The sequence below is a fragment of the Xyrauchen texanus genome, chromosome 50 (genome assembly GCF_025860055.1).
Source record: "Xyrauchen texanus isolate HMW12.3.18 chromosome 50, RBS_HiC_50CHRs, whole genome shotgun sequence".
In the NCBI taxonomy this organism is placed as follows: Eukaryota; Metazoa; Chordata; class Actinopteri; order Cypriniformes; family Catostomidae; genus Xyrauchen; species Xyrauchen texanus.
The window spans coordinates 20,833,666-20,857,804 of record NC_068325.1 but is presented as its reverse complement, the minus strand read 5'-3'; the positions used below and the strand labels follow the sequence as shown (position 1 = coordinate 20,857,804).

The 24,139-nt window shown below is 40.4% G+C and overlaps 3 protein-coding genes across 5 annotated transcripts in view; 1 reads left to right on the top strand and 2 right to left on the bottom strand.

Annotated features, from left to right (window-relative positions):
* The window catches only part of LOC127641028 (E3 ubiquitin-protein ligase UHRF1), a 39,674-nt gene that overhangs the window by 8,875 nt on the left and 6,660 nt on the right, over positions 1 to 24,139 (top strand). The window contains exons 1-9 of one of the 3 annotated variants that reach the window (XM_052123772.1): positions 17,142 to 17,273; positions 18,668 to 18,830; positions 20,772 to 21,038; positions 21,160 to 21,296; positions 21,661 to 21,876; positions 23,137 to 23,252; positions 23,373 to 23,559; positions 23,780 to 23,903; positions 23,993 to 24,100. In XM_052123772.1, the coding sequence (XP_051979732.1) occupies positions 18,678 to 18,830; positions 20,772 to 21,038; positions 21,160 to 21,296; positions 21,661 to 21,876; positions 23,137 to 23,252; positions 23,373 to 23,559; positions 23,780 to 23,903; positions 23,993 to 24,100 (1,308 nt within the window). In that variant the 5' untranslated portion in view covers positions 17,142 to 17,273; positions 18,668 to 18,677. Of the gene's footprint in view, positions 1 to 17,141; positions 17,274 to 18,084; positions 18,140 to 18,667; positions 18,831 to 20,771; positions 21,039 to 21,159; positions 21,297 to 21,660; positions 21,877 to 23,136; positions 23,253 to 23,372; positions 23,560 to 23,779; positions 23,904 to 23,992; positions 24,101 to 24,139 lie in introns of those variants that run through there. The other 2 variants (XM_052123773.1, XM_052123771.1) reach the window with 2 other exon arrangements.
* LOC127641032 (mitochondrial import inner membrane translocase subunit TIM44-like) lies at positions 3,804 to 13,388 on the bottom strand. The gene is made up of 13 exons (XM_052123777.1): positions 13,318 to 13,388; positions 12,769 to 12,861; positions 10,166 to 10,336; positions 9,935 to 10,015; positions 9,556 to 9,705; positions 9,341 to 9,477; positions 9,139 to 9,224; positions 7,452 to 7,544; positions 6,384 to 6,508; positions 6,255 to 6,305; positions 6,043 to 6,132; positions 5,820 to 5,930; positions 3,804 to 4,437 (listed from the first exon to the last, which is right to left on the bottom strand). Exons 1-13 carry the CDS (start codon positions 13,345 to 13,347, stop codon positions 4,318 to 4,320), a joined length of 1,338 nt encoding a protein of 445 aa, XP_051979737.1. The 5' UTR covers positions 13,348 to 13,388; the 3' UTR covers positions 3,804 to 4,317.
* On the bottom strand, positions 13,499 to 16,450 carry LOC127641029 (TIR domain-containing adapter molecule 1-like). Its single transcript, XM_052123774.1, has 2 exons — positions 16,235 to 16,450; positions 13,499 to 15,807 (listed from the first exon to the last, which is right to left on the bottom strand). Exon 2 carries the CDS (start codon positions 15,713 to 15,715, stop codon positions 13,904 to 13,906), a length of 1,812 nt encoding a protein of 603 aa, XP_051979734.1. The 5' UTR covers positions 15,716 to 15,807; positions 16,235 to 16,450; the 3' UTR covers positions 13,499 to 13,903.

The following is a 24,139-nucleotide window of genomic DNA, read 5'->3' as shown; positions in this document are numbered from 1 at the left end:
ACACAAATCTTTACAATACTGAGTGAAATTATACGTGAAGTTACATACAAAGAAATTAAAATAGATAAAGTGTCAAATTATGTAAATGCGTTAACTGCATTAAATACATGTGATGGAATTAAACATAAATATATACATATACAGTATCTAATTTATTATTAACAGATATTGAATTCAGTGAATTTGATATTCTATGAACCTCAGAGCATTCATAAACATTTGAATATATCTCTAAAGTTAGTAGTAAATACGTTTACATTGCACATTGCATCTTACAAAATGTATATGAGCAAGAACAGACTAATCTCACAGTAAAATTGGAAACAGAAGGTTGACTTTTCTAGAGATAAACTCGGTCTGTGTTTACTAAAAATTTAAGCACTGCCCCCAGTGGTGGAAGCTGGAAGTGTTTTGAATGTAATGGCAAATGCTAGATCCGGTTTTTGGGAATTGTCCAGAGAGGGGCGCCAAAAGTGGGTTCTAAAGCGAGTTGTTTTTAGCAGTAAACCCTAAACCTGACCATCAGTAGAGCAAAAATGTAATCTCAGAGGGGAAAAGCAACCCCTGCATTGTGATTGTCACTGATTATGTAAAAGTGATTACGTTAGTTGTGGTATCATTTAAATATGAGCAAATGAAGATTAGTGAAGATGCTTGGGCATCTTTTAAAGGTAACACAAACATTGAGCAATATGCTGATAACTATCAAAAATCAGCTGAATCTGGGGCTTGGGTATCTCAGCGAGTAAAGACGCTGACTACCACACCTGGAGTTCACTAGTATTTGGCAGACGCTTTTATCCAAAGCAACTTATAGTGCACTTATTACAGGGACTATCCCCCCGGAGCAACCTGGAGTTAAGTGCCTTGCTCAAGGACACAATGGTGGTGCCTGTGGGGATTGAACCAGCAACCTTCTGATTACCAGTTATGTGCTTTAGCCCACTACGCCGCCACCACCACTTCCAGTTTGAATCAAGGACGTGCTGAGAGACTCCAGTCAGGTTTCCTAAGCAACCAATTGGCCCGGTTGATAGGGAGGATTGAGTCACATTGGTTTAACCTCCTCGTGGTTGCTATAATGAGGTTCCCGCTCTTGGTGGGGCACGTGGCAAGTTGTGCGTGGATGGCGTGGAGAATAGCGTGAAGCCTCCATATGCGCTATGTCTCCGCGGTAACGCGCTCAAGCCACGTGATAAAATGCACGGAGTGACGGTCTCAGACGCGAAGGCAACTGAGATTCGTTCTCCGCCACCTGGATTGAGGCGAGTCACTACGCCACCACAACACCTGTGCACATTGGATGAGCTGGTAAAGGTGTTTAAATACAACACAAAATGGTGTAATGATTTTTTAAACCATTTATGACCTTTCCTAAAAGGAAAGGCGTTTTTTATTAATTACATGACCTTACATGTTGTTGGCATAATTTTTTTTTTCTCCTGTTTTTCTCCCCAATTTGGAATGTCCAATTCCCAATGAGCTTGTGCAACAACTCACCACGTGCCACCGAGAGCGAGAACCACATCGTAGTGACCACGAGGAGGTTACCGCATGTGACTCTACCCTCCCTAGCAACCAGGCCAATTTGGTTGCTTAGGAGACCTGACTGGAGTCACTCAGCACACCCTGGATTCAAACTAACGACTCCAGAGGTGATAGTCAGCATCCATACTCGCCGAGATACCCAGACTCCCTGTTGTCAGCATAATTAATGTAAGAACATGCATGTAAATGCACTCATTCATTGATAACTGGGTTGCTTTTTTGTAAAATATAGGTACCAAATAATTTTCATGATATTCGGATTGGTCAAAAAACGTAGGAAAGTCTCAAACTCCTGTTGTTGGTTTGAAACGAGAACTCAGATTGATACTTCACTTACTCATAAACCACAAGTCATTACTTTTGTCAACTTGAAATGAATCAAGACTGACACAAAATTGTATCGTAAAAGGATTGTAATCGTTTAGTGAAGTCGGAAGAGGAACCATTAGATTCCTTACAATTCCCAAACACAACATCAGACATCTTCTATTTAAAGTCATCATAAGAGTTCCCAAGTTGAGAACAGTTTCGACAGCCTAAGAAGCTGTTTGTGGTATGTACAACCAGACTCGGGGCAAGTTTAGCTCCAGCAGAAATCATGCCCAGTCAACAGCCCTGACAGTGACAAGACTTCCTCCGCATTAAACCTGGTGACAAATTGCCTTCCTCAAAGCCACTTACAGGGAAACCAAAGACTCTGTGATCAATAGAAACCGTATTTGCCATTGTTTTCGTCCTCCAAATCACAACCATAGATCTTCATAATGGACCTACCGAGGGATAATGTTGACAAACACTTTTGATTCATTATTTTGAACTTAAGACAGACTCGCTTCAAAAACAGGCAATGTAAAAATGGTCAATTAAGAAACATCTTGGCCATTTCAAGCTAAATGAAACATGGGGTGCGCAGAATGTGTGTGGAATATAACATGGATTCCCTGCATGGGATATTTATAAGAAAATGGTTAGCTACAAAATATATAATTATCATCCCATTAAATGTACCGTAAATAATAGGGCTAGCCATTTGATCAGCTGAAACGCATTTTAGTACCAGATGTATGGTGGGAAAACATAAGCTTATGTTCTAAAACGCTGTATTTGTATTATTTTCTCTAGGTGTTCCTTTATTTTGGCTGGTCAGAAACGTAGTTCCAGATGTAGGAAAACTCCAGGAATAAAGCGCGGGTTATTAACGGAACTACACCTCAGCGGTCCTCTCAAACTCGGGAGGGTTATCGTGAAACTGACGGGTTGTCACTGGCATGATGAGCGACCCAACAGGAAGGTTTGTATATTAGGCTTTTGAGGAGCTCAGGCGATAACTCTGACCGTGTCAAAACGCTGCGTCCACATTTACGCGCCTTCGAGAACAAACGGTGAGCGTGAGGGGAAATCTACCCGGAATTCTTACCACAACAATACTCTGTGGTTTATAATATAGCATTTCCGCCCACTGTGCTGGTAAATAACTCCTTTAAAAGTACAGCGAAACTGTAAGTAGTTGAAAAAGTTATTTTGAACAGTTCACCAAAAATAAAACGCGTTTCTGTTCTTTTTCGTCGCGTTATCAATCGTCCTGTCAGTGATGTTTTATAAATGTCTAGACGAATATACATGTTTATTACTGTTCTTGGATTACATTACAATAGTGTATTAATTTCCTGTTTCAATTAAATGTAAACCCGTAGCCTACTAAGCAGTCAGATTCGCAAACGATTTTCGCGGCGAATCAGTTAATTCAAAATGAGCAACTTACTGGCGGGTGGGTCGCTAGTTGTGTGTATGGAGAGTTTAAACTTGACAATTTACTTTACAATTAATATTATTATTAAAATATTAAGATCACGTGAGCTCTATCGTCTTCTCTCATATTGGCTGTCGCTCCTCGTTTGCATAAAGTTAGAAAATTCTCAACTTTTTCACGTCGCTGCACACGCCCACATCCGGTCGCCATCGCCCGTGTCGCCGGAAGTCGTCAGCTCTCATTGAAAACGAACGAGATGAGGTCGTTTTGTCGCTGGCAGTGTGAACGCAGCTTAAGAATAGTCAACTTTTCTGTCAGAAATGTAACTTACATTAGAATACGAACAAATTTTAAGTTTCAAGATAAACTGTTTGACAAATCAACACTATCTGATGAACATTCAAGACACCAAATTCATATTTTAACCCCTCAGCTTGAGTATGAATTGAGATTTTTTTGTGTAGTAATATTTCTTGAAGATCATATTGACACATCTTTCAGGGTGGAGAAGTGTAATAATTTTAATACATATTGCATTTATACGATTCATCCAAACTTAAAAACCCACAAGTTGTACATCAGCCAATATCTCATTTTTATATTACAATGGGAATATATTCTAGGTATAATTGGAAAGTTCAAGAACCGGGCCATTTTGAAGACAATTTCAAAATTAACCCACAATTTTAGCCTCACATAATTGAGGCTGAACTGGAAAAAAAATATGTTATGGCTCAATAAACAATCAGTTGAGGAGTCTCATCTTAGTATGACCGATGGGGTTTTGGTCCAGTGACGTGTGTCCAACCTATGCCAGTTTCGTCATATTAGTTACCCCGTTTGGCTCGCTCCCGAACAACCCTGCAGTCTTGTCAGGGTTTCTGGGTGAGCTCTGGAAAAGACCACCAATGGGGGTGGGGTTATGTAAAACAACCTGATGTGCATGGCCACACCCCCTAGGTGAGTCACACCCCCTGTAGCCCCTCCCTCGTGTCTCCCGGAGCTTCTTAGTGCCCTTTTCACAGAATTTGTTCAGTGCTGGAAGCAGAGATGTCTAATAGTCTCCAGGCGGCGTACGGGTTCAGCTCTTCCTGGTCCCGACACAGTGCCCACACGTACATCATCCGGAGAACTTTTGCCTGAAGAATACAAACACACAAATGCAATCGAGTGTAAATAATGGGACTCATTTCCAGTGTTGGGTAAGTTACTCAAAACAAAAAAGTAATTTTCTACAAATTACTAATTAGTTCATAGTTGTTATCCATCCACCTTCAACCGCTTATCCGAAGTCGGGTCGCGGAGGCAGCTGTTCCAGCAGGGGGCCCCAAACTTCCCTATCCCGTGCCACATTAACCAGTTCTGACTGGGGGACCCCGAGGCGTTCCCAGGCCAGTGTGGATTTGTAATCTCTCCCCCTAATCCTGGGTCTTCCCCGAGGCCTCCTCCCAGCTGGACGTGCCTGAAACACCTCCCTAGGGAGGCGGCCAGGGGGCATCCTTACCAGATGCCCAAACCACCTCAACAGACTCCTTTCAATGCAAAGGAGCAGCGGCTCCTCACGGATGACTGAGCTCCTCACCCTATCTCTAAGGGAGAAGCCCGCCACCCTTCTGAGGAAGCCCATTTCGGCCGCTTGTACTCGTGACCTAGTTCTTTCGGTCATGACCCAGCCTTCATGACCATAGGTGAGGGTAGGAACAAAAATTGACCGGTAGATCGAGAGCTTTGCCTTTCGGCTCAGCTCTCTTTTCGTGACAACGGTGCGATAGAGGGAGTGCAATACCACCCCCGCTGCCCCGATTCTCCGGCCAACCTCCCGCTCCATTGTCCCCTCACTCGTGAACAAGACCCCGAGGTACTTGAACTCCTTCACTTGGGGCAATACCTCCTTCCCTACCTGGAGTACGCACTCCATCGGTTTCCTGCTTCATAGTTGTTATATAATAGCTTAATTGTTATGAAGCTAATGTCACAATGCAAAAAATCTTAATGGCCATTTTCATTATGCAAAATATAATCATTATTTTTGATTTCAGACTGAAATACAGCTTGGACCAGTTCTTAACAGGTTTTGTGAAATTTGCAACATGAATCAGACACTTTGCAAGGTAATCTCTCTGTAGGCACTGAAAATGAACCTTCCAACCACCAAATTTAATCTAAAACAGCGTTTCTAATGACTAAAATCAAGAAACTGCCTCAACTTGCTCCCTTTAGTGCAACAGACCGTGATAATTAACTACAAACGTCTAACTTAAAAAATATCCCTGGTGTGCTTTTACATTTGGCCTTTTAATAGATTTATAAGAGTCCATTTTTGTGAGATGTCCAGCCACAGCCGCTCCGGAGCCTGTCAGGTCTCTGAATGAGTGAGCTCATTTGAGGGCCCTCAAGAGGGGCCAACAGAGGTGATTCACAACGATCAACCACCTTTGACTCGGCACTTAAAGAAGTTAATGGCTAATGGTGATGATTTATATAGTGATGTGTCACAGACGCCTTGGGACGGCTTACTCACCGGATCTCCCTCCACTACTTCTCCCTTCATGTCACGAATGACCATCACCAGTTGAGCTTGAAAGGTGATTATGAGCACGGGGCCTTGCTCCATCATCTTCCCCATCGCCAACTAGAGAGAATACGTGTGGGTAGCATTACTAGAGACTTTTCTTGACTATATGAAATGGCATTGCATTTGGTAAAATTACGTATTACCATGAAATACCAATAAAAGTACTTACATCAATATTATCAATATCCAGAATATTGGAGTGGAACTGTAGACCCATAGCCTTGGCCTGCTGGATGGGGTGAGCAAGCTGAGAGTACGTCTAAAACCAAAGAACGAGTCCAAATATCAGTCAGTATCTATGACCTACATGTTATTATTCCCCGAGCATAAAATCCAACATGTTTACCAAAATAAGTCAAAAACTGTTTCCAGTACACTTACAGCCTCATAACACCAATCTTTGAGCACGTCCAGTTCTCCTTGAATCATGGCCTACAAAAACAGAGCAAAAGTTCAGCTAATTTGCTACTTCGTTTCTGTCAGTCAACATCACTTGAAATGCTGTCTCACCTCTAGGACATTGGGAATGATGTCTCTCTCACACTGTTTGAGGAAGGAGTCCTTGTCGAAATTTGGATCCACCTTCAGGATCTCGGTCAGAACCTCAGATATCTCGGTTTTGGAGAACAGCCCACCTGAGAAGATCACGGGAACTTTGTGGTGACTAGTCACTTTTAATTTGGAATTAAATAGTTTCCCAATTGGCTTTTAGGGATTAATTAACATATAGAGCACAACAGTGCACGCCCACTTTGTATCAGAATTAATATTTTTACCATTTATTTTTCATTAGGGATTTCACAAAATCCTTCATGAAAGAGTTGTAAGCCATGAACCAAACCAACTAGCACCGAGGTGAATCACAACATTACAAACTTTCATTAGAAGCAAAAAAACAAAAGGTACAACTCTGTTTAACGTCTTTAATCCTATAACGCTGCGTGTATCAAATATGATACACAACGTTTGACAAGCTGACGAGCCAAACAACCAATGGCATGTAAGGTTCTCATGTTATGGCGCCATCTAGTGGTTCTTTTTTTTGTAAAAAAGTGGTTTCAGTGTTTATATCGATCTATTTAAAATGCCGGCAGACATGTTCGGAAAGTGACTCTTATGTTGGGATACATGACAGCTTATTTTAATAATGTATAAGTGATAGTACTGGTTATATTGTTACTGACATTTTAAAATGAGTATTTGCTGATTATAAGCAACTTGTGCTTGGTTAAAATTTTGTATATTATTTTATTGAAAAAAAAAATGAGCTTTTATTGACATTGTATTCGATGTGCTGAATTGAACTGTAATACAATTCAATCCATATTAAACTACAGCAAACTGTGTAATTGAGTAAACATTTTGGAAAAATGTATGTAAAGTTGTTAACAATGCAAGAGCACACCTAATGTATATACAATGGGACCACGTGTTGACGAAGCGCTCTCGTCTGTGTTTGCGTACTTGCGTGAAGTATGTTTGGCCCTTTGTTGTCTGTCTGTCTGTCTATCTATCTCAACTTCAGTTAAATAAAATAATTCTCATACTTCTATTGTGGTATAACTTTAATGGTTTTACCAATGATGTCGGTCATCTTGTCTGTGATGGCGCGGGATGCTCTGACGAAGGAGTTGTCACTCTCGTCATATTTCATCTTCATCTCAAAAAATCCTGGAAGGTGAGACACAGAGAGTGATGAGAGGTCAAATGCTACAGCAAAACAGTCCAATTAAAAACTGATAATTGCTCCAACACAATCAGTAAATTGTTTACATGCAAAATCTTACACCGTCATAAACGGTTTAAGGCCTTTTCATACCAAATGCAAATGTATGTCACGATTTCTCGCCTCAATGAAGATTGTTATTAGAAACAATGGACTTCTATGAAGAAATTCACACCTGTAGCTACGATTTTTTTTCCTCGCCCAGCAATGTTATGCCCTTACTAATAATATATAAGCTTTAGATCACATGTCAGAAGCCGTTGCAGTTGCCACGAGTGTGAAAAGGTCTTTAAGCAAAACCTGATAAACCTGGTAAACACCTTTACCGCCGTTCTTATCAGCTTATTCCATGTTCGCAAGAGTTGTGCGCCCTTTATATTTGATGTCAAAAGCAGAGCATCATCTGATTATTTCCAGTCTCATGAAGTAAACTCATTGTCAGAATCTTTGAACGAGCTGACTTTTGATAATTATTAGCATATCACTACACTTAACCAGCCTTTAATTGTTTCAGATAACTCTCTAAAGCCCTGCCAAAACATAGAAAAGTGGAGCTGCTGTCACCCAGTAGACGTGCATCTTAAACGAGCTCTTTGGAGTGTAGTGGCATCTACTGATCAAACATGTGCATTACACAATGCACAGACCAGTTGGTTTAGTTGCTTTAAGATACTCATAATCAGTAGTTAAACTACAAAACATCAATGTCTTACAGAGTATTTTTGTCTTGTTTTCCGGTAAAAATATCTGAACAGCAATAAAACAAGAAAAAATTACATGCAAAAAGGCCTAAGATATTAAGTCTTGTTTTCTTGAGACGTTCATGTTTTGATCTGAAACATAAATTATGAGTGATACTACTGTAGTTTGAAGCCGTTGTTTCTTTTAAAATGCATGTTGCTAACGAATCGCTAAATAAGGACTACAAAAGCATCCATTTTCATAAAGCACGTAGCTCGCAAACGGATGGGAGTTGTAGTCCTTAATTAGCATTGCGATAGCAACATGCATTTTTAAAAAACGTTAATTAGCATTGCGATAGCAACATGCATTTTTAAAAAACACAGTAGCTTCAAAATTCGCATTTGAGGAATGACTGTGTCATTTATGTTCTAGAACAAAACGTGAAACTCTCTTTGATCATTTTAAGCGCAGGCCTGACCCTAACCTAGACAAGACGATTCGAAAGCAGCAATGCTACAATGATCCACTCACCACACGCCCCATTGAGAGCGAGACCGCTAATCATGACCACAAGGAGGTTACCCCATGTGACTCAACCCTCCCTAGCAACCGGGCCAATTTGGTTGCTTAGGAGACCTGGGTGGAGTCTAATACCCCACGAGGAGGTTACCCCATGTGTCTCTACCCTTCCTAGCAACCGGCCCAATTTGGTTGCTTAGGAGAATTGGCTGGAGTCACTCAGCTCACCCTAGATTCAAACTCACGATCCAGGGGTGATAGTCAACGTCAACACTCGCTGAGATACCCAAGGAAAAACATGTTTGAAAATTACTTAAAATGTGACAAAACACTCACTGTTAAAAACAACATTGTTGTCCTTGAATTCCTTCCATTGCTGATACCACTTGGAGTCCTTGTGTAGGACAACACCCATCGCCTCCCTTTAAGATATGGAAAAGTTTACTATATTCCAGCATTTTTAATGATGAATTGTGTGTATACAGCATTTCAGATGCACGACATCAAGTGAATGATCTCTTATAATAATATGCCGTACTCGTTGGCCTCAAAGACTTTGGTTTCACTGCCTCCTGGTTTCGACGAGAAGTCGCTTCTCTTTCTCAGCGTGGTGGGCGGTCGATACTGGCCGGTCTCGCCAAGGTCACCGATCTCTTTCTTAACGCTCTCTACGCCCTGAGGAGAAGATTTCAGAGGCATAAATACACACATTTTGCTCCATTCAGTTTCAAACTCACGACGGCTCGTTCTGACCTGCGAGATCGCCCGGAACGCTCCGGTCTTTCCGAATTTCTCTCCACTTTTGGACACAGTCTCTGCCGACTGTTTGGCGGTTTTGGCAGCTTCTTCCACGCCTTCTTTTATTTTCTTTCCGATGTCCGAGCGACCCACCTCTTCCAAACCCTGCAGGAAAACACGTGAAATCAGCACTTATGAGATTTATAAGGACTTAAAAGGACAAAATGTAAAACATGAAGTAAGCAAAATTGTTTCAAGGTAATCGGAGAGGACATCTTAAAACCTTTTAGGAACATTCAACCTTCAGCAGTTACAAGGTTAGCAATTGAATACATCTTTACAATTCAAGTCGGGATAAATAAGTGTTTTCCGAAATGCTTAAAGTGCGACTCACCTCCTTCACGGTGTCTGATATTGTGCCGAGAGTTTTCTTTAAAATTTCAGACGTCTTAACGGTTTCTGACTCGATGGTTTTCTGAAAAACATCAATGACAAAGCTAAATTTAACAAAGAGAGAAACGACGTGCTAACTTCAACTAAATTAAATTCAAACCGTTGAAACACCCACCATGTTTAGCTAATAATATGACTAATTATGAAACGGATGTAAATGATATATGCGTACATATTTCCTCCTGGCCTGTTTCAGGGCATCTGATTCTTCCAGCTTTTTGGCCTCTTCTCGAAACTTCTTGATGTTCTCAGACATCTCGTTGTTCTTGCTCAGTTCCTGCTTCAGATTGTCTAGAAACTCTCCCAAGAATCCTTTCCGACCGCCGCCAGACATGAACCGCACCTGAACACAAAGAAGATTCAGACTGAAAATATATTTTGGTTATCAAACCTAGTGAGCTGCCTACCTAGATAGCATTTTCGGTTATCAAACCAAGTGACTTCCCTACCTAGACAGCATTTTTGGGCAATGAAACATAGTGAGCTGCCTATATGGACAGCATTTTCGGTTATCAAACCTAGTGAGCTCCCTACCTAGACAGCATTTTGGGTTTTCAAACCTAGTGAGCTCCCTACCTAGATAACATTTTTTTGGGCAATGAAACATAGTGAGCTACCTATATGGACAGCATTTTTCGGTTATCAAACCTAGTGAGCTCCCTTTCTAGATAGCAGTTTTGGGCAATGAATCCTAGTAAGCTGCCTATCAAACCTAGAGACCTCCCTATCTAGACAGCATTTTTGGTTTTCAAACCAAGTGACCTCTCTACCTAGACAGCATTTTGGGATATCAAAGCCTAGTAAGCAGTATGCCACTACTGCAAATGTGGCACTAAACCCTAGTGAGCACTACTTAGACAGCATTTATGGACACTGAGACCTAGTGAGCTACCTAGGCATTTTGGGCTTTAAAATCTAGTGAACTTCCTACTCAGACATCATTTTTGATCTTTGAAACCTAGTGAGCTCACTACCTAGACAGCATTTTTGCTTATCAAACCAGGTGAGCTCCCTACCTAGGTAGTCTTTTTTGGGTACTGAAAACTATTGAGCAACCTACCTAGACAGCAGTTTTAGTTATCAAAATCTAGTGAGCTCCCTACCTAGAGAGCAATTTTGGTTATCAAACCTAGTGAGCTCCCTACCTAGATAGCATTTTTGGGCAATGAAACCTAGTGAGCTGCCTATCTAGACAGCATTTTTGGTTATGAAACCTAGTGAGCTGCCTATCTAGACAGCATTTCGGTTATCAAACCTAGTGAGCTCACTACCTAGACAGCATTTTTGCTTATCAAACCAGGTGAGCTCCCTACCTAGGTAGTCCTTTTTGGGTACTGAAAACTATTGAGCAACCTACCTAGACAGCAGTTTTAGTTATCAAAATCTAGTGAGCTCCCTACCTAGATAGCATTTTTGGGCAATGAAACCTAGTGAGCTGCCTATCTAGACAGCATTTTCGGTTATGAAACCTAATGAGCTCCCTACCTAGATAGCAGTTTTGGGTAATGAATCCTAGTAAGCTGCCTATCAAACCTAGAGACCTCCCTATCTAGACAGCATTTTTGGTTTTCAAACCAAGTGACCTCTCTACCTAGACAGCATTTTGGGATATCAAAGCCTAGTAAGCAGTATGCCACTACTGCGAATGTGGCACTAAACCCTAGTGAGCACTACCTAGACAGCATTTATGGACACTGAGACCTAGTGAGCTACCTAGGCATTTTGGGCTTTAAAATCTAGTGAACTTCCTACTCAGACATCATTTTTGATCTTTGAAACCTAGTGAGCTCACTACCTAGACAGCATTTTTGCTTATCAAACCAGGTTAGCTCCCTACCTAGGTAGTCTTTTTTGGGTACTGAAAACTATTGAGCAACCTACCTAGACAGCAGTTTTAGTTATCAAAATCTAGTGAGCTCCCTACCTAGAGAGCAATTTTGGTTATCAAACCTAGTGAGCTCCCTACCTAGATAGCATTTTTGGGCAATGAAACCTAGTGAGCTGCCTATCTAGACAGCATTTTTGGTTATGAAACCTAGTGAGCTGCCTATCTAGACAGCATTTCGGTTATCAAACCTAGTGAGCTCACTACCTAGACAGCATTTTTGCTTATCAAACCAGGTGAGCTCCCTACCTAGGTAGTCCTTTTTGGGTACTGAAAACTATTGAGCAACCTACCTAGACAGCAGTTTTAGTTATCAAAATCTAGTGAGCTCCCTACCTAGATAGCATTTTTGGGCAATGAAACCTAGTGAGCTCCCTACCTAGATAGCATCTTTGGGCAACAAAAGCTAGTTAGCAGACTACCTAGACTTTTTGGGCATCAAAATCTAATGAGATCACTACCTAGACAACATTTTTAGATTATGAGGCCTAGTGGGCTGCCTACTCAGACAGCATTTTTAGGATTTAAAAATCAAGTGAGAAGCACATCTGGATAGCCTTTTGTGTACTAAAATCTGGTCAGCTGCCTATCTAGACAACATATTAGTTATCAAAATCTAGTGAGCTTTCTCTCAGACAACATATTAGGGTGCTGAAACCTAGTGAGCTGCCTATATAGACCGCATTGTTTTAGGATTTAAAACCTAGTTGCCTATGAAGACAGTATTTTTGGCCACCAAATCCAAGTGAGCTCACTACCTAGACATCATTTTTGGACACTGAAAACTAGTGAGCTTCCAGCTTAGGCAGCTTGCAATTTTTGAAGCTCAATTGTCCAAAACATCCCTAATAAACAGCAAAGACTATAAGAGTACTTCATCTAACACTCACCTGTGCTGCACATATCCTAGAGACATGAGATCTGTTGTATAATGATGCACACTGACGAGTGGACAACAGCACATAACCTCTCCTAACACACAGCTGTGCAGAGAAAACATTCAAAATCAAAGGATTACAGAAACACATTATTTTACCAACATCAGTGTCATTTACTACACAAATGTCCTTACAATAAAGTACACACAGTGTTATTATGAATAATTACATGGCACTTTTATTAAACGGTGACAGCACTACAGTGAATGAGTGTTAAAGTGATTATTTATTTATTTTAAATAAAATAACGCAATTTATCACCTTAAATCACAAAAACAGAGTTCAATCAGTTATTTAATAAAATTGTATTTTCCATCAAGGTCCAAATCTTGTTACATCATCATGACTGATCTCCATAAACACATTTCCGCTTAAAACACCAACTTATCTCGTCAACCACACACATGCGCGTGTTTGTAATCGCGAGCATCATGTTTACAATGATCAAATTAAATGTGGTGTTGATTTGAGTTTAATACACAGTTAATAAGATAAACTCACCTGATAACACTGACACATGGAGGTCGCCATCTTGCTTGCGCTGCGAGTGACCTTGCGACGCACTTCCGGGGGAGGAGCAGCGACAACGGACAGCCAATGAACGCACGCCGTTCTTTCAACGGCTACAGTCTGTCTGTATATCTTATCTATCTATTATCCATCCATCAAACAAACATCTTCATTTGTAATGATTACTTTTATTTTAAAAATACAATAACATTTTACCTCACAGTAATACAATAGACGTCATGATAGCAGATACTTTATGTTCAGTTTACGATTTTCTCATTTGTACCGACTTTGCAGTTTCAAGAGCATTTCTTAATTGTAATAAACATATGAATCATGTTTATAATATCACCAGTCGTCATCTGAAGGGTTATGTCACCCTAAAATTAAAATTCTGTCATCATTTACTCTTCCTCATTTTGTTCCAAAATATTGATAGCTGAGAACCACAACCATATAATCATGAAACATAATGACAGCTCTCTATATTAAATTAAATATGGCATACAAACGTTCCAACACATTTTGATTATATTTTCTTATGTGAAGCTAAAATGTCTGTACTGTCATATTACAATCAAACATCTTCATCCTCTGAATTGGATTCAGAATGATCAATATTCATAGTCGAGTTATCACCAATCATAACATTCTGTGCATTCTCAATATGGATGCAAGATGGCTGTTGATGCCATGCGGGATGTTGTGGATTCATTTGCATTTGCATTAGTCCATGACATTGTGGTTGAAATCCTGGATAAATGGCGCTATTCTGCAGCATTACGGATTCCAGTCTCATCCGCGCTAATCTGTCAATCTCTCGTCGTAGCTCCACATTTCTACTGTTTTCTTCTCGCAGTCGCCTCTGTTCTTCGATTGTCTTCTTAATATGCTGCTCTTTCATCCATACCAACTTTTGATCTGCCACCTTTTGAGGTGCTATGGCCCTCGAGGCAAGACGTTCGAATGCACGGTTGCCTTCATCGAGAAAGACCTTTGTCCGAAGAACCAACGGAATACTCTGCTTCGGCAAACGGTTCTCTCGTGGTAGCAGCGGAATAACAGTGTGCATTTTGTAATATTTCTCTAGAGAATTCATGATCGCGGAATCAGTGCTAGTCGCACTGAGATTTGTATTGAAGTTCTTGGTGAGCAACAGTATTGTGAACGCAGAGTTGTTGATGGCATCTTCCATGCAACGCAATGATGAGCATCCAGGTTCTAAGAAGTCCTCTGAAAAAGTTGCGCCTAACCCTGATGTTATACTCTCCAGTTTATCTTTGAGTCTTAGTGCCTCGTCAGTATCTTCGGATTCGTGTAGGATCACAAAGGCATAAAATATTTCATTTACTTCGCTACTACTTGGTCCTTGAGGGCGAAAACTGTTAGCTTGAGTTGGCGGTGTGCAACCGTTAGCGCATTGGCTTGAGTTTATGGGTTGCGCTTTGAGTTTGGTACTGTTGATTGGGCCAGATGAAAAAGCAAGACCAATTTCTGGATTCGTGTTTTTCGATGTCACAATTTGAGAGTTCCCAATCTGGTCTAGACATGGTTTGGGCACGCCATTGATGTCTGGTGTTTCAAGCATCTTTGGTGGATTAATTGCACTATTTGAAGATCTGTTCAGAGAGTGTAGTGTTTGGCCTTGATTGGTTGTAGTTTCGCTCCTTTGGGGCATGTGTAGAGCCATCGGCTTTGATTCTTCAGTATTACACTCTGGGCCTACAATCGTTGGCGAGCTAATTTCGAGACTATGCGAGCTACAGATAGAACTGGATCGTAGCGACAACGGACCGCTAACGTTTCTCTCCGATATGTGAATAGACGTCAAACAATCCGTTTTGGATGTCCGTTCTGTGTTTGATCTTTGGAATTCGTCAATAACTTCAGGCCCACAAACTTGTCGAACTTCCTCAAAGATGTTGTCAACATCTACAGATCGCAAAGTAGCCTTCTTGCTCATCACATAAGCGGTGCAGTACGCTCGATCTCGGAGCGACTTGTCGCATAATTGTTCTCGCACCAATACCGCAAACATCCGTGCAATGTCCAGTAACGTTTCTGTGTCAGTTCCTGATATCGTAAAACCGCCAAAGTGGCTACTCTTCAATCGTTCTCCATACATCTCCACCATTTTGGCCAAGTGTTTTGCGACCCTGCTTTCGCAGTTAGCCTTTAGCTTAGCATTCGCCTCCTTGTTCCTCTTCAAGAGAATCAAGCACATGGCGTGCACCAATTCCTGGTCACGTGAGTGCCCCATTTTGTAAGTCAAGCTGACCAATCGCTCCTGGGCAGCTTGAGAGAGAACTTCAAATGCCCTAGCAAGACCCGGCTCTAGAAGTCCACCCTCCATAAGTCGTATGCCACCTTCTGCCATTGTTTTAAGCATGTATAAATGATCATATGTGAATATGTATACTCATACGTCATATTCAAGCCACTCCATACAATTTGAAGTCCATTAGTGGAACATTCTTGCACCTAAACAATGAAAGGCAAAGTGAAAGTAACATCAAGGATCTAGCTTATTAAACAGCAATAGATATTAGTTCATCCTTCAACACGATATAATCTGTTTACATCACAATAAACAGGTGAGATATTTTAAATCAGGCACATTGAAAGCCATTTATGGAACATGCCAGAGAAACTATGCATTATGAAAATATTTAAATAACTAAACTAAACATTTATGTGACTAATATTCCTCATGATGGGCTTTTAGACTCAACAATTTTGTTTACATTGAAGATCGAAGTCCAAAATTACCATTTGCATTGGAACATTGGCACGGTTGTTAACGTTTAAATAAAACAATAATACATACAAAGTACATAAGTCATTCATATGATATAAATATGATCTCACTTAAATAAAATGATAATATGTTGAATAACCTTTGTCTTACCCTTATAATAGTTCTCTATGGATTCCAAAACAGGAAAAGGGCGAATTGGAATATAAAACGACGCCTTTAGATCAAAACGAACAACCAGCTAACTTTAAACGCCAATAATGTGGATGTTTTCGAATTGTTTTGCGTCTAAAACATTGTAAAAATAGTGTCTTTAAGACATAATGGCTTAATGTTTCTCTGTTCTTTCAACGCGGAAGGAAAAGAGAATATATTGTTGGAGTCAGTTTAATATGACCAGCTGGTGGCAGTAAAAAGTATTAATACTGGAGATTCTTGGGGGAAATAAATTTTAATGTCCCTGAAAAAATATATCAATAGTTTATATCAATTAAATGTTTTATCTTGCATCGATTTCAAATGTTTTACGATGACTTAACGATTAGTTTGACAACCAGTAACAAACAGATGTCAAAATATCCTTTTGAAACAGTTAATTAATTTGAATATGACTTAAATGTGTACATGAGGGAAATAATTAGATTTATATAGAGAGAGAGAGAGACAGAGAGAGAGCGATTTAATATTTTAAAATCAAGATTAAAACATAAATGTACAACTAAATAGAGTCAAAAATATCTTCTAAGTAGCATATTGTTTTTACAGTATTATTAACCTGTTTAATTACTCATACCAGCTATTAAATGTTATATACAAACTTTATAAACTTTTATGTCAACGTCAAACTCTTATTATATAAAAGGGATCCCACATCTCGCGAGATTACAGCAGAATAAGCATGTGCGATAACGAGAGCAGGGTTTCGCGCGCTGAGCCTAAGCTCCGACAGTGGGTGTGATTGACGCACCTTCCGACCAATCAACGAGCGTTTCTCAACTCTTTTCAGCCAATCAGCAGCGCGCCGTGCCCCACGGCAGGAGGGGAAACACGTTGTTGGAGAGTTTTATTGATTCGCGATCTCAGTGTTTCGCGGCAGCCTTTGAACTGCGGCAAAAGTGCAACGTTTTCACACTTTTATCACATTTATTGAATTAAAAGTACGTCTTCTGTTTTCAAGAGGAAGTTAATACAGGTAAAGAGCTGCTTTTAAAATCTCTTGGGGTTGATATTTAAAAGTATTGTCTTTAAAACCATGTGCACACTCCTTTTTCTTTTATTGTAAATACGTGTATAAGTTTGCATATTCATGATGTTAATATTTGGGTGGTTTTTTGGGTTTATTAAATGTTTGTGTCTTTGCATAGTGCAGTTATTTATGTGATATCGATCAAAGACACTGAATGACCCTGATTGTGGTTTTAATAGCCATTAAACCTGCTGTTAATGTTTACATTGTGGCTTTTGTTTTTCAAATGCTGGAAAAAGCAAGCAAAATTATCCAAAACAAGCTCATTAGAGGCATTAAAGTGTTTGAATGTGTCACTAGTTGTGCAGGACGTTTCAAGGGGGCATCATTAAATCAACTTATTTTTTTACTATAACAAATCACAATTGAATTGTTAAATTGTGATTTGATTTAAATAGATATTGGTTTATCTTTCGCATTTAAGTGTCTATTTTTGATGAAGGACCACCCACATCACATCCGACATGCAAATCATTACTAAATAATACAAATTTGTTTGAATTTTTTTTTCATTTAAACTGATGTTTCAACATGTATGCTTGAACTAGTGGGATTTATTAAGTTTAGATCTTATTCTGGTTATTTGTTTTTTGATTTACATCGAATATTTTACGATCTATGTTATTTTGCTGTTGCAGTACCCGTGTAGTAGATTGGGGGCGCTATAGTGTATTTCCGCCAAAACAGGCGTGGTTTGGATGGCTTAGATTGTCAACAAGAGGGTTTTACCCCATTGTATATGATAACCACCCTTAGGAATGGAGGATAAGATCTGCCACCCTTTTTGAAGTTGATTTGGGACATGTACTATGGTAAAACCATGATATTTTTGGAGTATCATGTAATTTAAATGGCATCTGAATCATTCAATATCAAAATGCATGGTTTATAAAACTGCAAATGTTGTTTAAAATGGTTTTAGATCATGTATAGCACACTACAGGACCTCACCTTCCCAAAAGCATGTGAACTTCCCATTAATTAAAGTACCATGGTACTACCATCTGATGCCAACCATGGTAAAGCCACATGACTCTTAATACAGATTGCGTTAAAAAAGATAGTCTAAACTTTATTTCGCCCAATGGCGATTGGCGCAATGCAGGTTTACATAGAGTCAGGCCTAAAACCACCAATGAAAAGGCTTTTTCGACAATGCCAAGGAATAAACCACTCCTCCTATTGTTGCTGGCGTCACCCTGCACCGAACACCTTCTTCCTGCTTGTGTGAAAGTTCTGGCTCCGGGCCATTGTTTAAACTCTGCCTATAAAAATAGAGGAAGGCGGTGGGAATCTTCTGTGCATGAGTCACTCAATTTGTAAACGGTGCCCCATTTCAGGTTTGCCGCCATGTGGATCCAGGTGCGCACTATGGATGGCAAGGAGACCCATCGGGTCGACTCCCTGTCCAAGCTCACCAAGGTGGATGAGCTGCGTGGGAAAATTCTGGAACTCTTTAACGTGGAACCAGACAGGCAAAGACTCTTTTACAGAGGCAAACAGGTAACGGTTGAAGTCAACATGAAGTGGTGTTCCCAATCCATTTTACTTATTTAATGTTACGTATTTCCATGTGTAATGGATATTGAGTGAAGTAAATGTAGGGTGGGAGTTGATTGGTTGGTGAAAAGTGTTTGGTACATTCCAGAATGGAGCCAGGTGATTGGAGGGGGCTTAGCGAAATTCAGAGGCGGAGCAAGTTTCTACGTTTCGATGGAAAATAACGAAGATGTAATATTTTATTCAGATCGCGTATATTGAATCATTCACAATTGGACTATGTATGTGTTTCTATTTTGTGTTGACTAGCAATAAGGGACGAAAAGTTGTGCGGCAACGGTCCCATTATTGCTTATACAAAAAAATTAAGCGCACAAATTTTCATTAAAATGCTAAGCGAATTAATTAAGCGCCTTTCTCCTGCTAGAAGATCTTGTTCCTGACACGTTAACTAAAAAGGTTTGGTTTCCACGAGATGCATGTTTCAATAACGCATTACACACGGACCGTTCGCACCAGCTGTTGATTGCTAATAATATAGCAAAGCAGTTGAAATGCACATGCATTGAACATGCGATACGGCCTAGTGGCGAAAAAGATTCAACGTTGAAATGCTAGAGCGTGAGACGTAGCGGCTAGCGGAATACCAAATTAAACTCAAGACTTTAGTGAAGCTGTTGCAGAGGTGGAGCAAGTTTTTACATTTCAATTTTTAATTATGAAGGTGAAAGTTGCTTTCGGAAAACGTACGTTGAATCATTAACATTTGAATTTCATGTTAACTCCAGCAATAAGGTAAGAGATGTAGTGCGATTTAATTTTAATGTGCTCGCAGCGAAAGGGCCTCAAGATCTTTATTGCTTTTATAAAACAGTTACTACATAAAAATTAAGTGCACAAATTAAAATTAAAATGCTAAGTAAATTTGTTAAGCGGCCTCCTCCTGCTAGTAGATATAGTTCCTGACATTTAAACTGAACAACAATTTATACTTCGGTTTTCCATGGCGCATATTTCGTCATTAGCACGTTACGTGTGGATCGCACCTGCGTGCAGGCTAGGTGTTCTAGACAAGCGGGCGTTTCGCGCCTGCCGTTGACTGCTAAGAATATCGTGAAGCAGTTGTAGTGCACGTGCGTTGAACTTAAGATACGGCTCACGCTCAAAAAGTTTATCGTTGAAACGCTAGGGCGCGAAACTGTCCGTGAGACGTAGCAGAATGCGGAAAACCGAATTATACCCAAGCCTTTAGTAAAGGTGGTTGCTGAGGTGGGGCAAGTTTTTATAGTACAGTAAAAAATGCCGAAGATTAAATTATTTTGGAAAACGTTCACTGAATCGTTCACAAATCTGAATTTCGTCTTAACTCTAGCAATAAGTTATGAGATGATGTGCTGTATTTCGGATATACTCGCAGTGAAAGTATCTCGTTCCTTATTGCTTCTAGAAAACGGTGAGGCTACTACGAAAAAGCGCACAAATTAAAATGAAAATGATAAGCAGCACCCTCCCGCTAGAAGATATAGTTCCTGACATGTAAACTGAACAACAATTTATACTTCGATTTTCCACAAGGCGCATTTTTCGTCATTCGCACATTACGCGTGGATTGTGCACCCTCGTGCAGGCTACGTCTTGACACGCGGACGTTTCGCGGCTGCCGCTGACCGCTAACAATATCGCGAAGCAGTTGTAGTGCACGTGCGTTGAACTTGTCAGTACGGGTTCGCGGTCGAAAGAGTATACTTTGAAACGCTAGAGCGTGAAATGTAGCCGCAAGTGTAAAACCGAATTATAACCTAGCCTTTAAAGTCGTTACAGAGGTGGAGCAAGTTTTTACATTTTAATTAATGATTATGAAGATGTCGTTCACAATTAGACCATTAAGACATTTATTTCATGTTGTTTTGCTTTAGATTTTAGTAAATTATTTGTTCGTTGTAGATGGAAGACGGTCACACTCTCTTTGACTATAACGTGGGTTTGAACGACATCGTACAGCTGCTGGTGCGACCAAGCGCCCCTTCCGCCCCGCTATTGAAGGAGCCTATCAAAGAGGCTGAGCTCTCCGACTCTGACTCTGGTTGCGGGTCGGCCCAGAGCGAGTCTGATAAGTGCTCGACCCACGGCGAGAGTGAAGCTCAGAGCGCCGGAACCTCAGGCCAAATTGACACACCGGACCTCATCGAGCCCGGCTTCGGGTTTTATAAGGTATATTCGGGAAAATATTGAAATAATAATAATAATAATATAACAACTACTATTAATGGTTATTGCTTTTTAGCGCTGGTCATTTTTATCTAGGCTCGTTGACTAAAAATGTTCATTTCAGATAAATGAGTTTGTGGATGCTCGAGACTTGAACATGGGAGCTTGGTTTGAAGCGCAGATCGTCAACGTGACCAAGTCCTCAGCAGAAGATGGTGGAACTGATGCAGAAGAGATCATTTACCATGTGAAATATGAAGAGTGAGTCTATTTTAAGTGTTTTTAAAAAGGCAAAACTGATTTATAATGCATTGTGTATATAGCATATTGCTTATTGGTCAATATGAAAATGATAGGCTAGGGCTAACCCTGTCAATGTTGGCCAAAATGTGTACATAACTATCCAAATTGTGGAACTTGTGCTTTTCAGTTCCCCAATTTCTGTGCATCGCTTGTAGAACACCTGTATTTGTCTCTGAACACTTCTGCAGCTGTTAACATCTCAAAAGTTGCAAGCGCTCCATTCATATGTCTTAAACTGTTAGTCTATCAAAGGCTTTCTGTTAAACCCATCCCACAGCAGTTGAATGTTAATTACCCATCATCCTGACTGTGGTCTGTGCAGTTACCCAGAGAACGGCGTGGTGCAGATGCGTGGTAAGGATGTACGCCCCAGAGCGCGCACGGTTTACCAGTGGCACCAGCTGGAGCAGGGCATGATTGTGATGGTGAACTTTAACCCTGATGAGCCCAAGGAGCGCGGCTACTGGTACGATGCTGAGATCCAGAGGAAGAGGGAAACGCGGACCCAGCGTGAAGTTTTCGGCAAGATCCTGCTCGGGTATGGTGGCATTTAAAACATCTGTTTTAACACTGACTGTAGAAACTAAAGGACAAAGACCTCATTTGAGCTTCCTGAAGTTGCCTCATGCATGATGATGGTTGTGACCAGGCACTTAATTTGCAGAAGCTAACTAGATCATCCACACTGTAATGTGAACAAAATGGGCATTTATCACGAATTGCGAGCAGAACCAATTTTGATGGTAAAAATGCATACGGTTTTGTTTGACATTTGCGTGAAATCTTTTGCATTTTGTTTGTACGTTAGTGTAAAAAAAAGGTTTTGTGTAAAACCTCAAATGTTTTTATTTGCACTTTTATGTAAAACGTCATTTTTGTTTGTACTTTTGCCCCAATTTTTATTTACATTTTTTTGTCCGTACACTTGTGTAAAACTATTTGTTTTCCCGCCAATTTGGAATCCCCTCGTGGTGGCGACTCTTCCTCAATCCGGGTAGCGGAACACGAATCATTTGCTCAAGTGGCTTGTTGAGCGCGTTTCCACGGAGCCGTAGCACATGTGGAGGCTTCACGCCATCCACCGCGGCATCCACGCACAACTCACCACACGCTCCACCGAGAGCGAGAACCACATTATAGCGACCACGAGGAGGTTACCCCATGTGACTCTACCCTCCCTAGCAACCAGGCCAATTTGGTTGCTAAGGAGACCTGACGGGAGTTATTCAGCACACCCTGGATTTGAATTGGCGAACCCCAGGGGTGGTAGCCAGCATCTTTTACGTAAAACTTTTTTTTATATATATATACAGTTACTTAAAATTTTGGATTTTGTTTTTTCTTTGTACATTTTTGTAAGTACATTTGCATAAAACTTTGTAAATATTTTTCTCATGCGTTTTATTACATCTACGTACATTTTTGTTACGTACATAGTGTAAAATTTCGATTTGTTCGTTAACCATTCTTATGCAAATTGTCAATGAGCAGAAGATTTCTTCAAATTGTTCAAAAGCCATTCTTGCATAAATTGTTGCATTTAATGAGCAGAATGAATTGTTGCATCATTTATATAAGAATGCTTGTATGAACAATTTACACGCATTCGTTCTATTCGTGTTTTCAATAAGGATTTTAACATTTTCTAAAGTTTATAATATGGTGTACTTCCGTCCTTCGCGAATCTGGTATTAATTGCGTTGAATTGAAATATGGGATCTGTTCCGTCAAAATTGAGTTGCACATTGTCTTACTCGCCATTTTTTTTTACTTACAATTTCTGCCTGTGATTTTAAAGGGAAGCTGGCGATTCTCTTAACGACTGTCGTATAATGTTCGTGACTGAAATCTACAAGATCGAAGAGCCCGGAAGTTCGGAGGGACCAGGGGCTTCTTCCGACAGCCCTCTCAAGAGTAAGTCTGCATTTTTATTTGATACATTTCATCGTTTAATTTTCAACTCTGGTCCGAATATATGTCCTATTTGAAATGCGTCACATTACGTGCATTATTTTCCCTCGTGTTTGTAATCAGGATCAAATGGACCGGAGTGTAAAATTTGCAAAGATGATCTAAAGAAGAACTGTCGCGTGTGTAACTGTCATGTGTGCGGCGTGAAGCAGGATCCAGATAAACAGCTTCTGTGTGATGAATGTGACATGGCGTTCCACATCTACTGCCTAAACCCGCCGCTAACCACCATCCCAGAAGACGAGGATTGGTAAATTAGTTCATCTAATTAGTGCTTGCTAAGCATGCCAATCATGCAGCTTCTGTTTTCAGTTGTGATTTATATTGTTTTAATCTTGCTTTTGAATGCTAAGCCGCTAAAAGGAAAGTTTCCACCATGTTTGATTCTCAGTCAAGGTTAATCGGAGACATTTAGGTCCGATTTCTCCAAACAGGAACATAAGTTCATTTTCTTTGCTTAAATTTTCCAGGTACTGTCCAGAATGTCGCAATGACGCCACTGAGGTGGTTCTGGCCGGAGAGAAGCTAAAGGAAAGCAAGAAGAAATCAAAGATGGCTTCGGCGAGCTCGTCTAGTCAGAGGGATTGGGGAAAGGTGCGATTCGCTTAAACAGTTTGGTAATAAAACATTGAGATTTCTCCGATGTATTCACAAGAATTAGACTCAAGTGTTTTCGTTTGTAGGGTATGGCGTGTGTCGGTCGCACTAAACAGTGCACCATCGTCCCTTCCAACCATTACGGTCCCGTTCCTGGAGTGCCCGTGGGTACTCAGTGGAAGTTTAGAGTGCAGGTGAGCATTTATGATCTGTTAAATCCCTTTTCTTGCTGC

Excerpts from the sequence above, each read along its gene's own strand:
- LOC127641032 (XM_052123777.1), bottom strand. The coding sequence starts at position 13,347 with ATGGCGACCTCCATGTGTCAGTGTTATCAG. Across the intron at positions 10,337-12,768 it reads CTAGGATATGTGCAGCACAG|GTGCGGTTCATGTCTGGCGG; the intron begins GTGAGTGTTAGA and ends CTTTGTGTTCAG. Across the intron at positions 4,438-5,819 it reads AAGTAGTGGAGGGAGATCCG|GCAAAAGTTCTCCGGATGAT; the intron begins GTGAGTAAGCCG and ends TGTATTCTTCAG.
- LOC127641029 (XM_052123774.1), bottom strand. The coding sequence starts at position 15,715 with ATGCTTAAAACAATGGCAGAAGGTGGCATACGACTTATGGAGGGTGGA.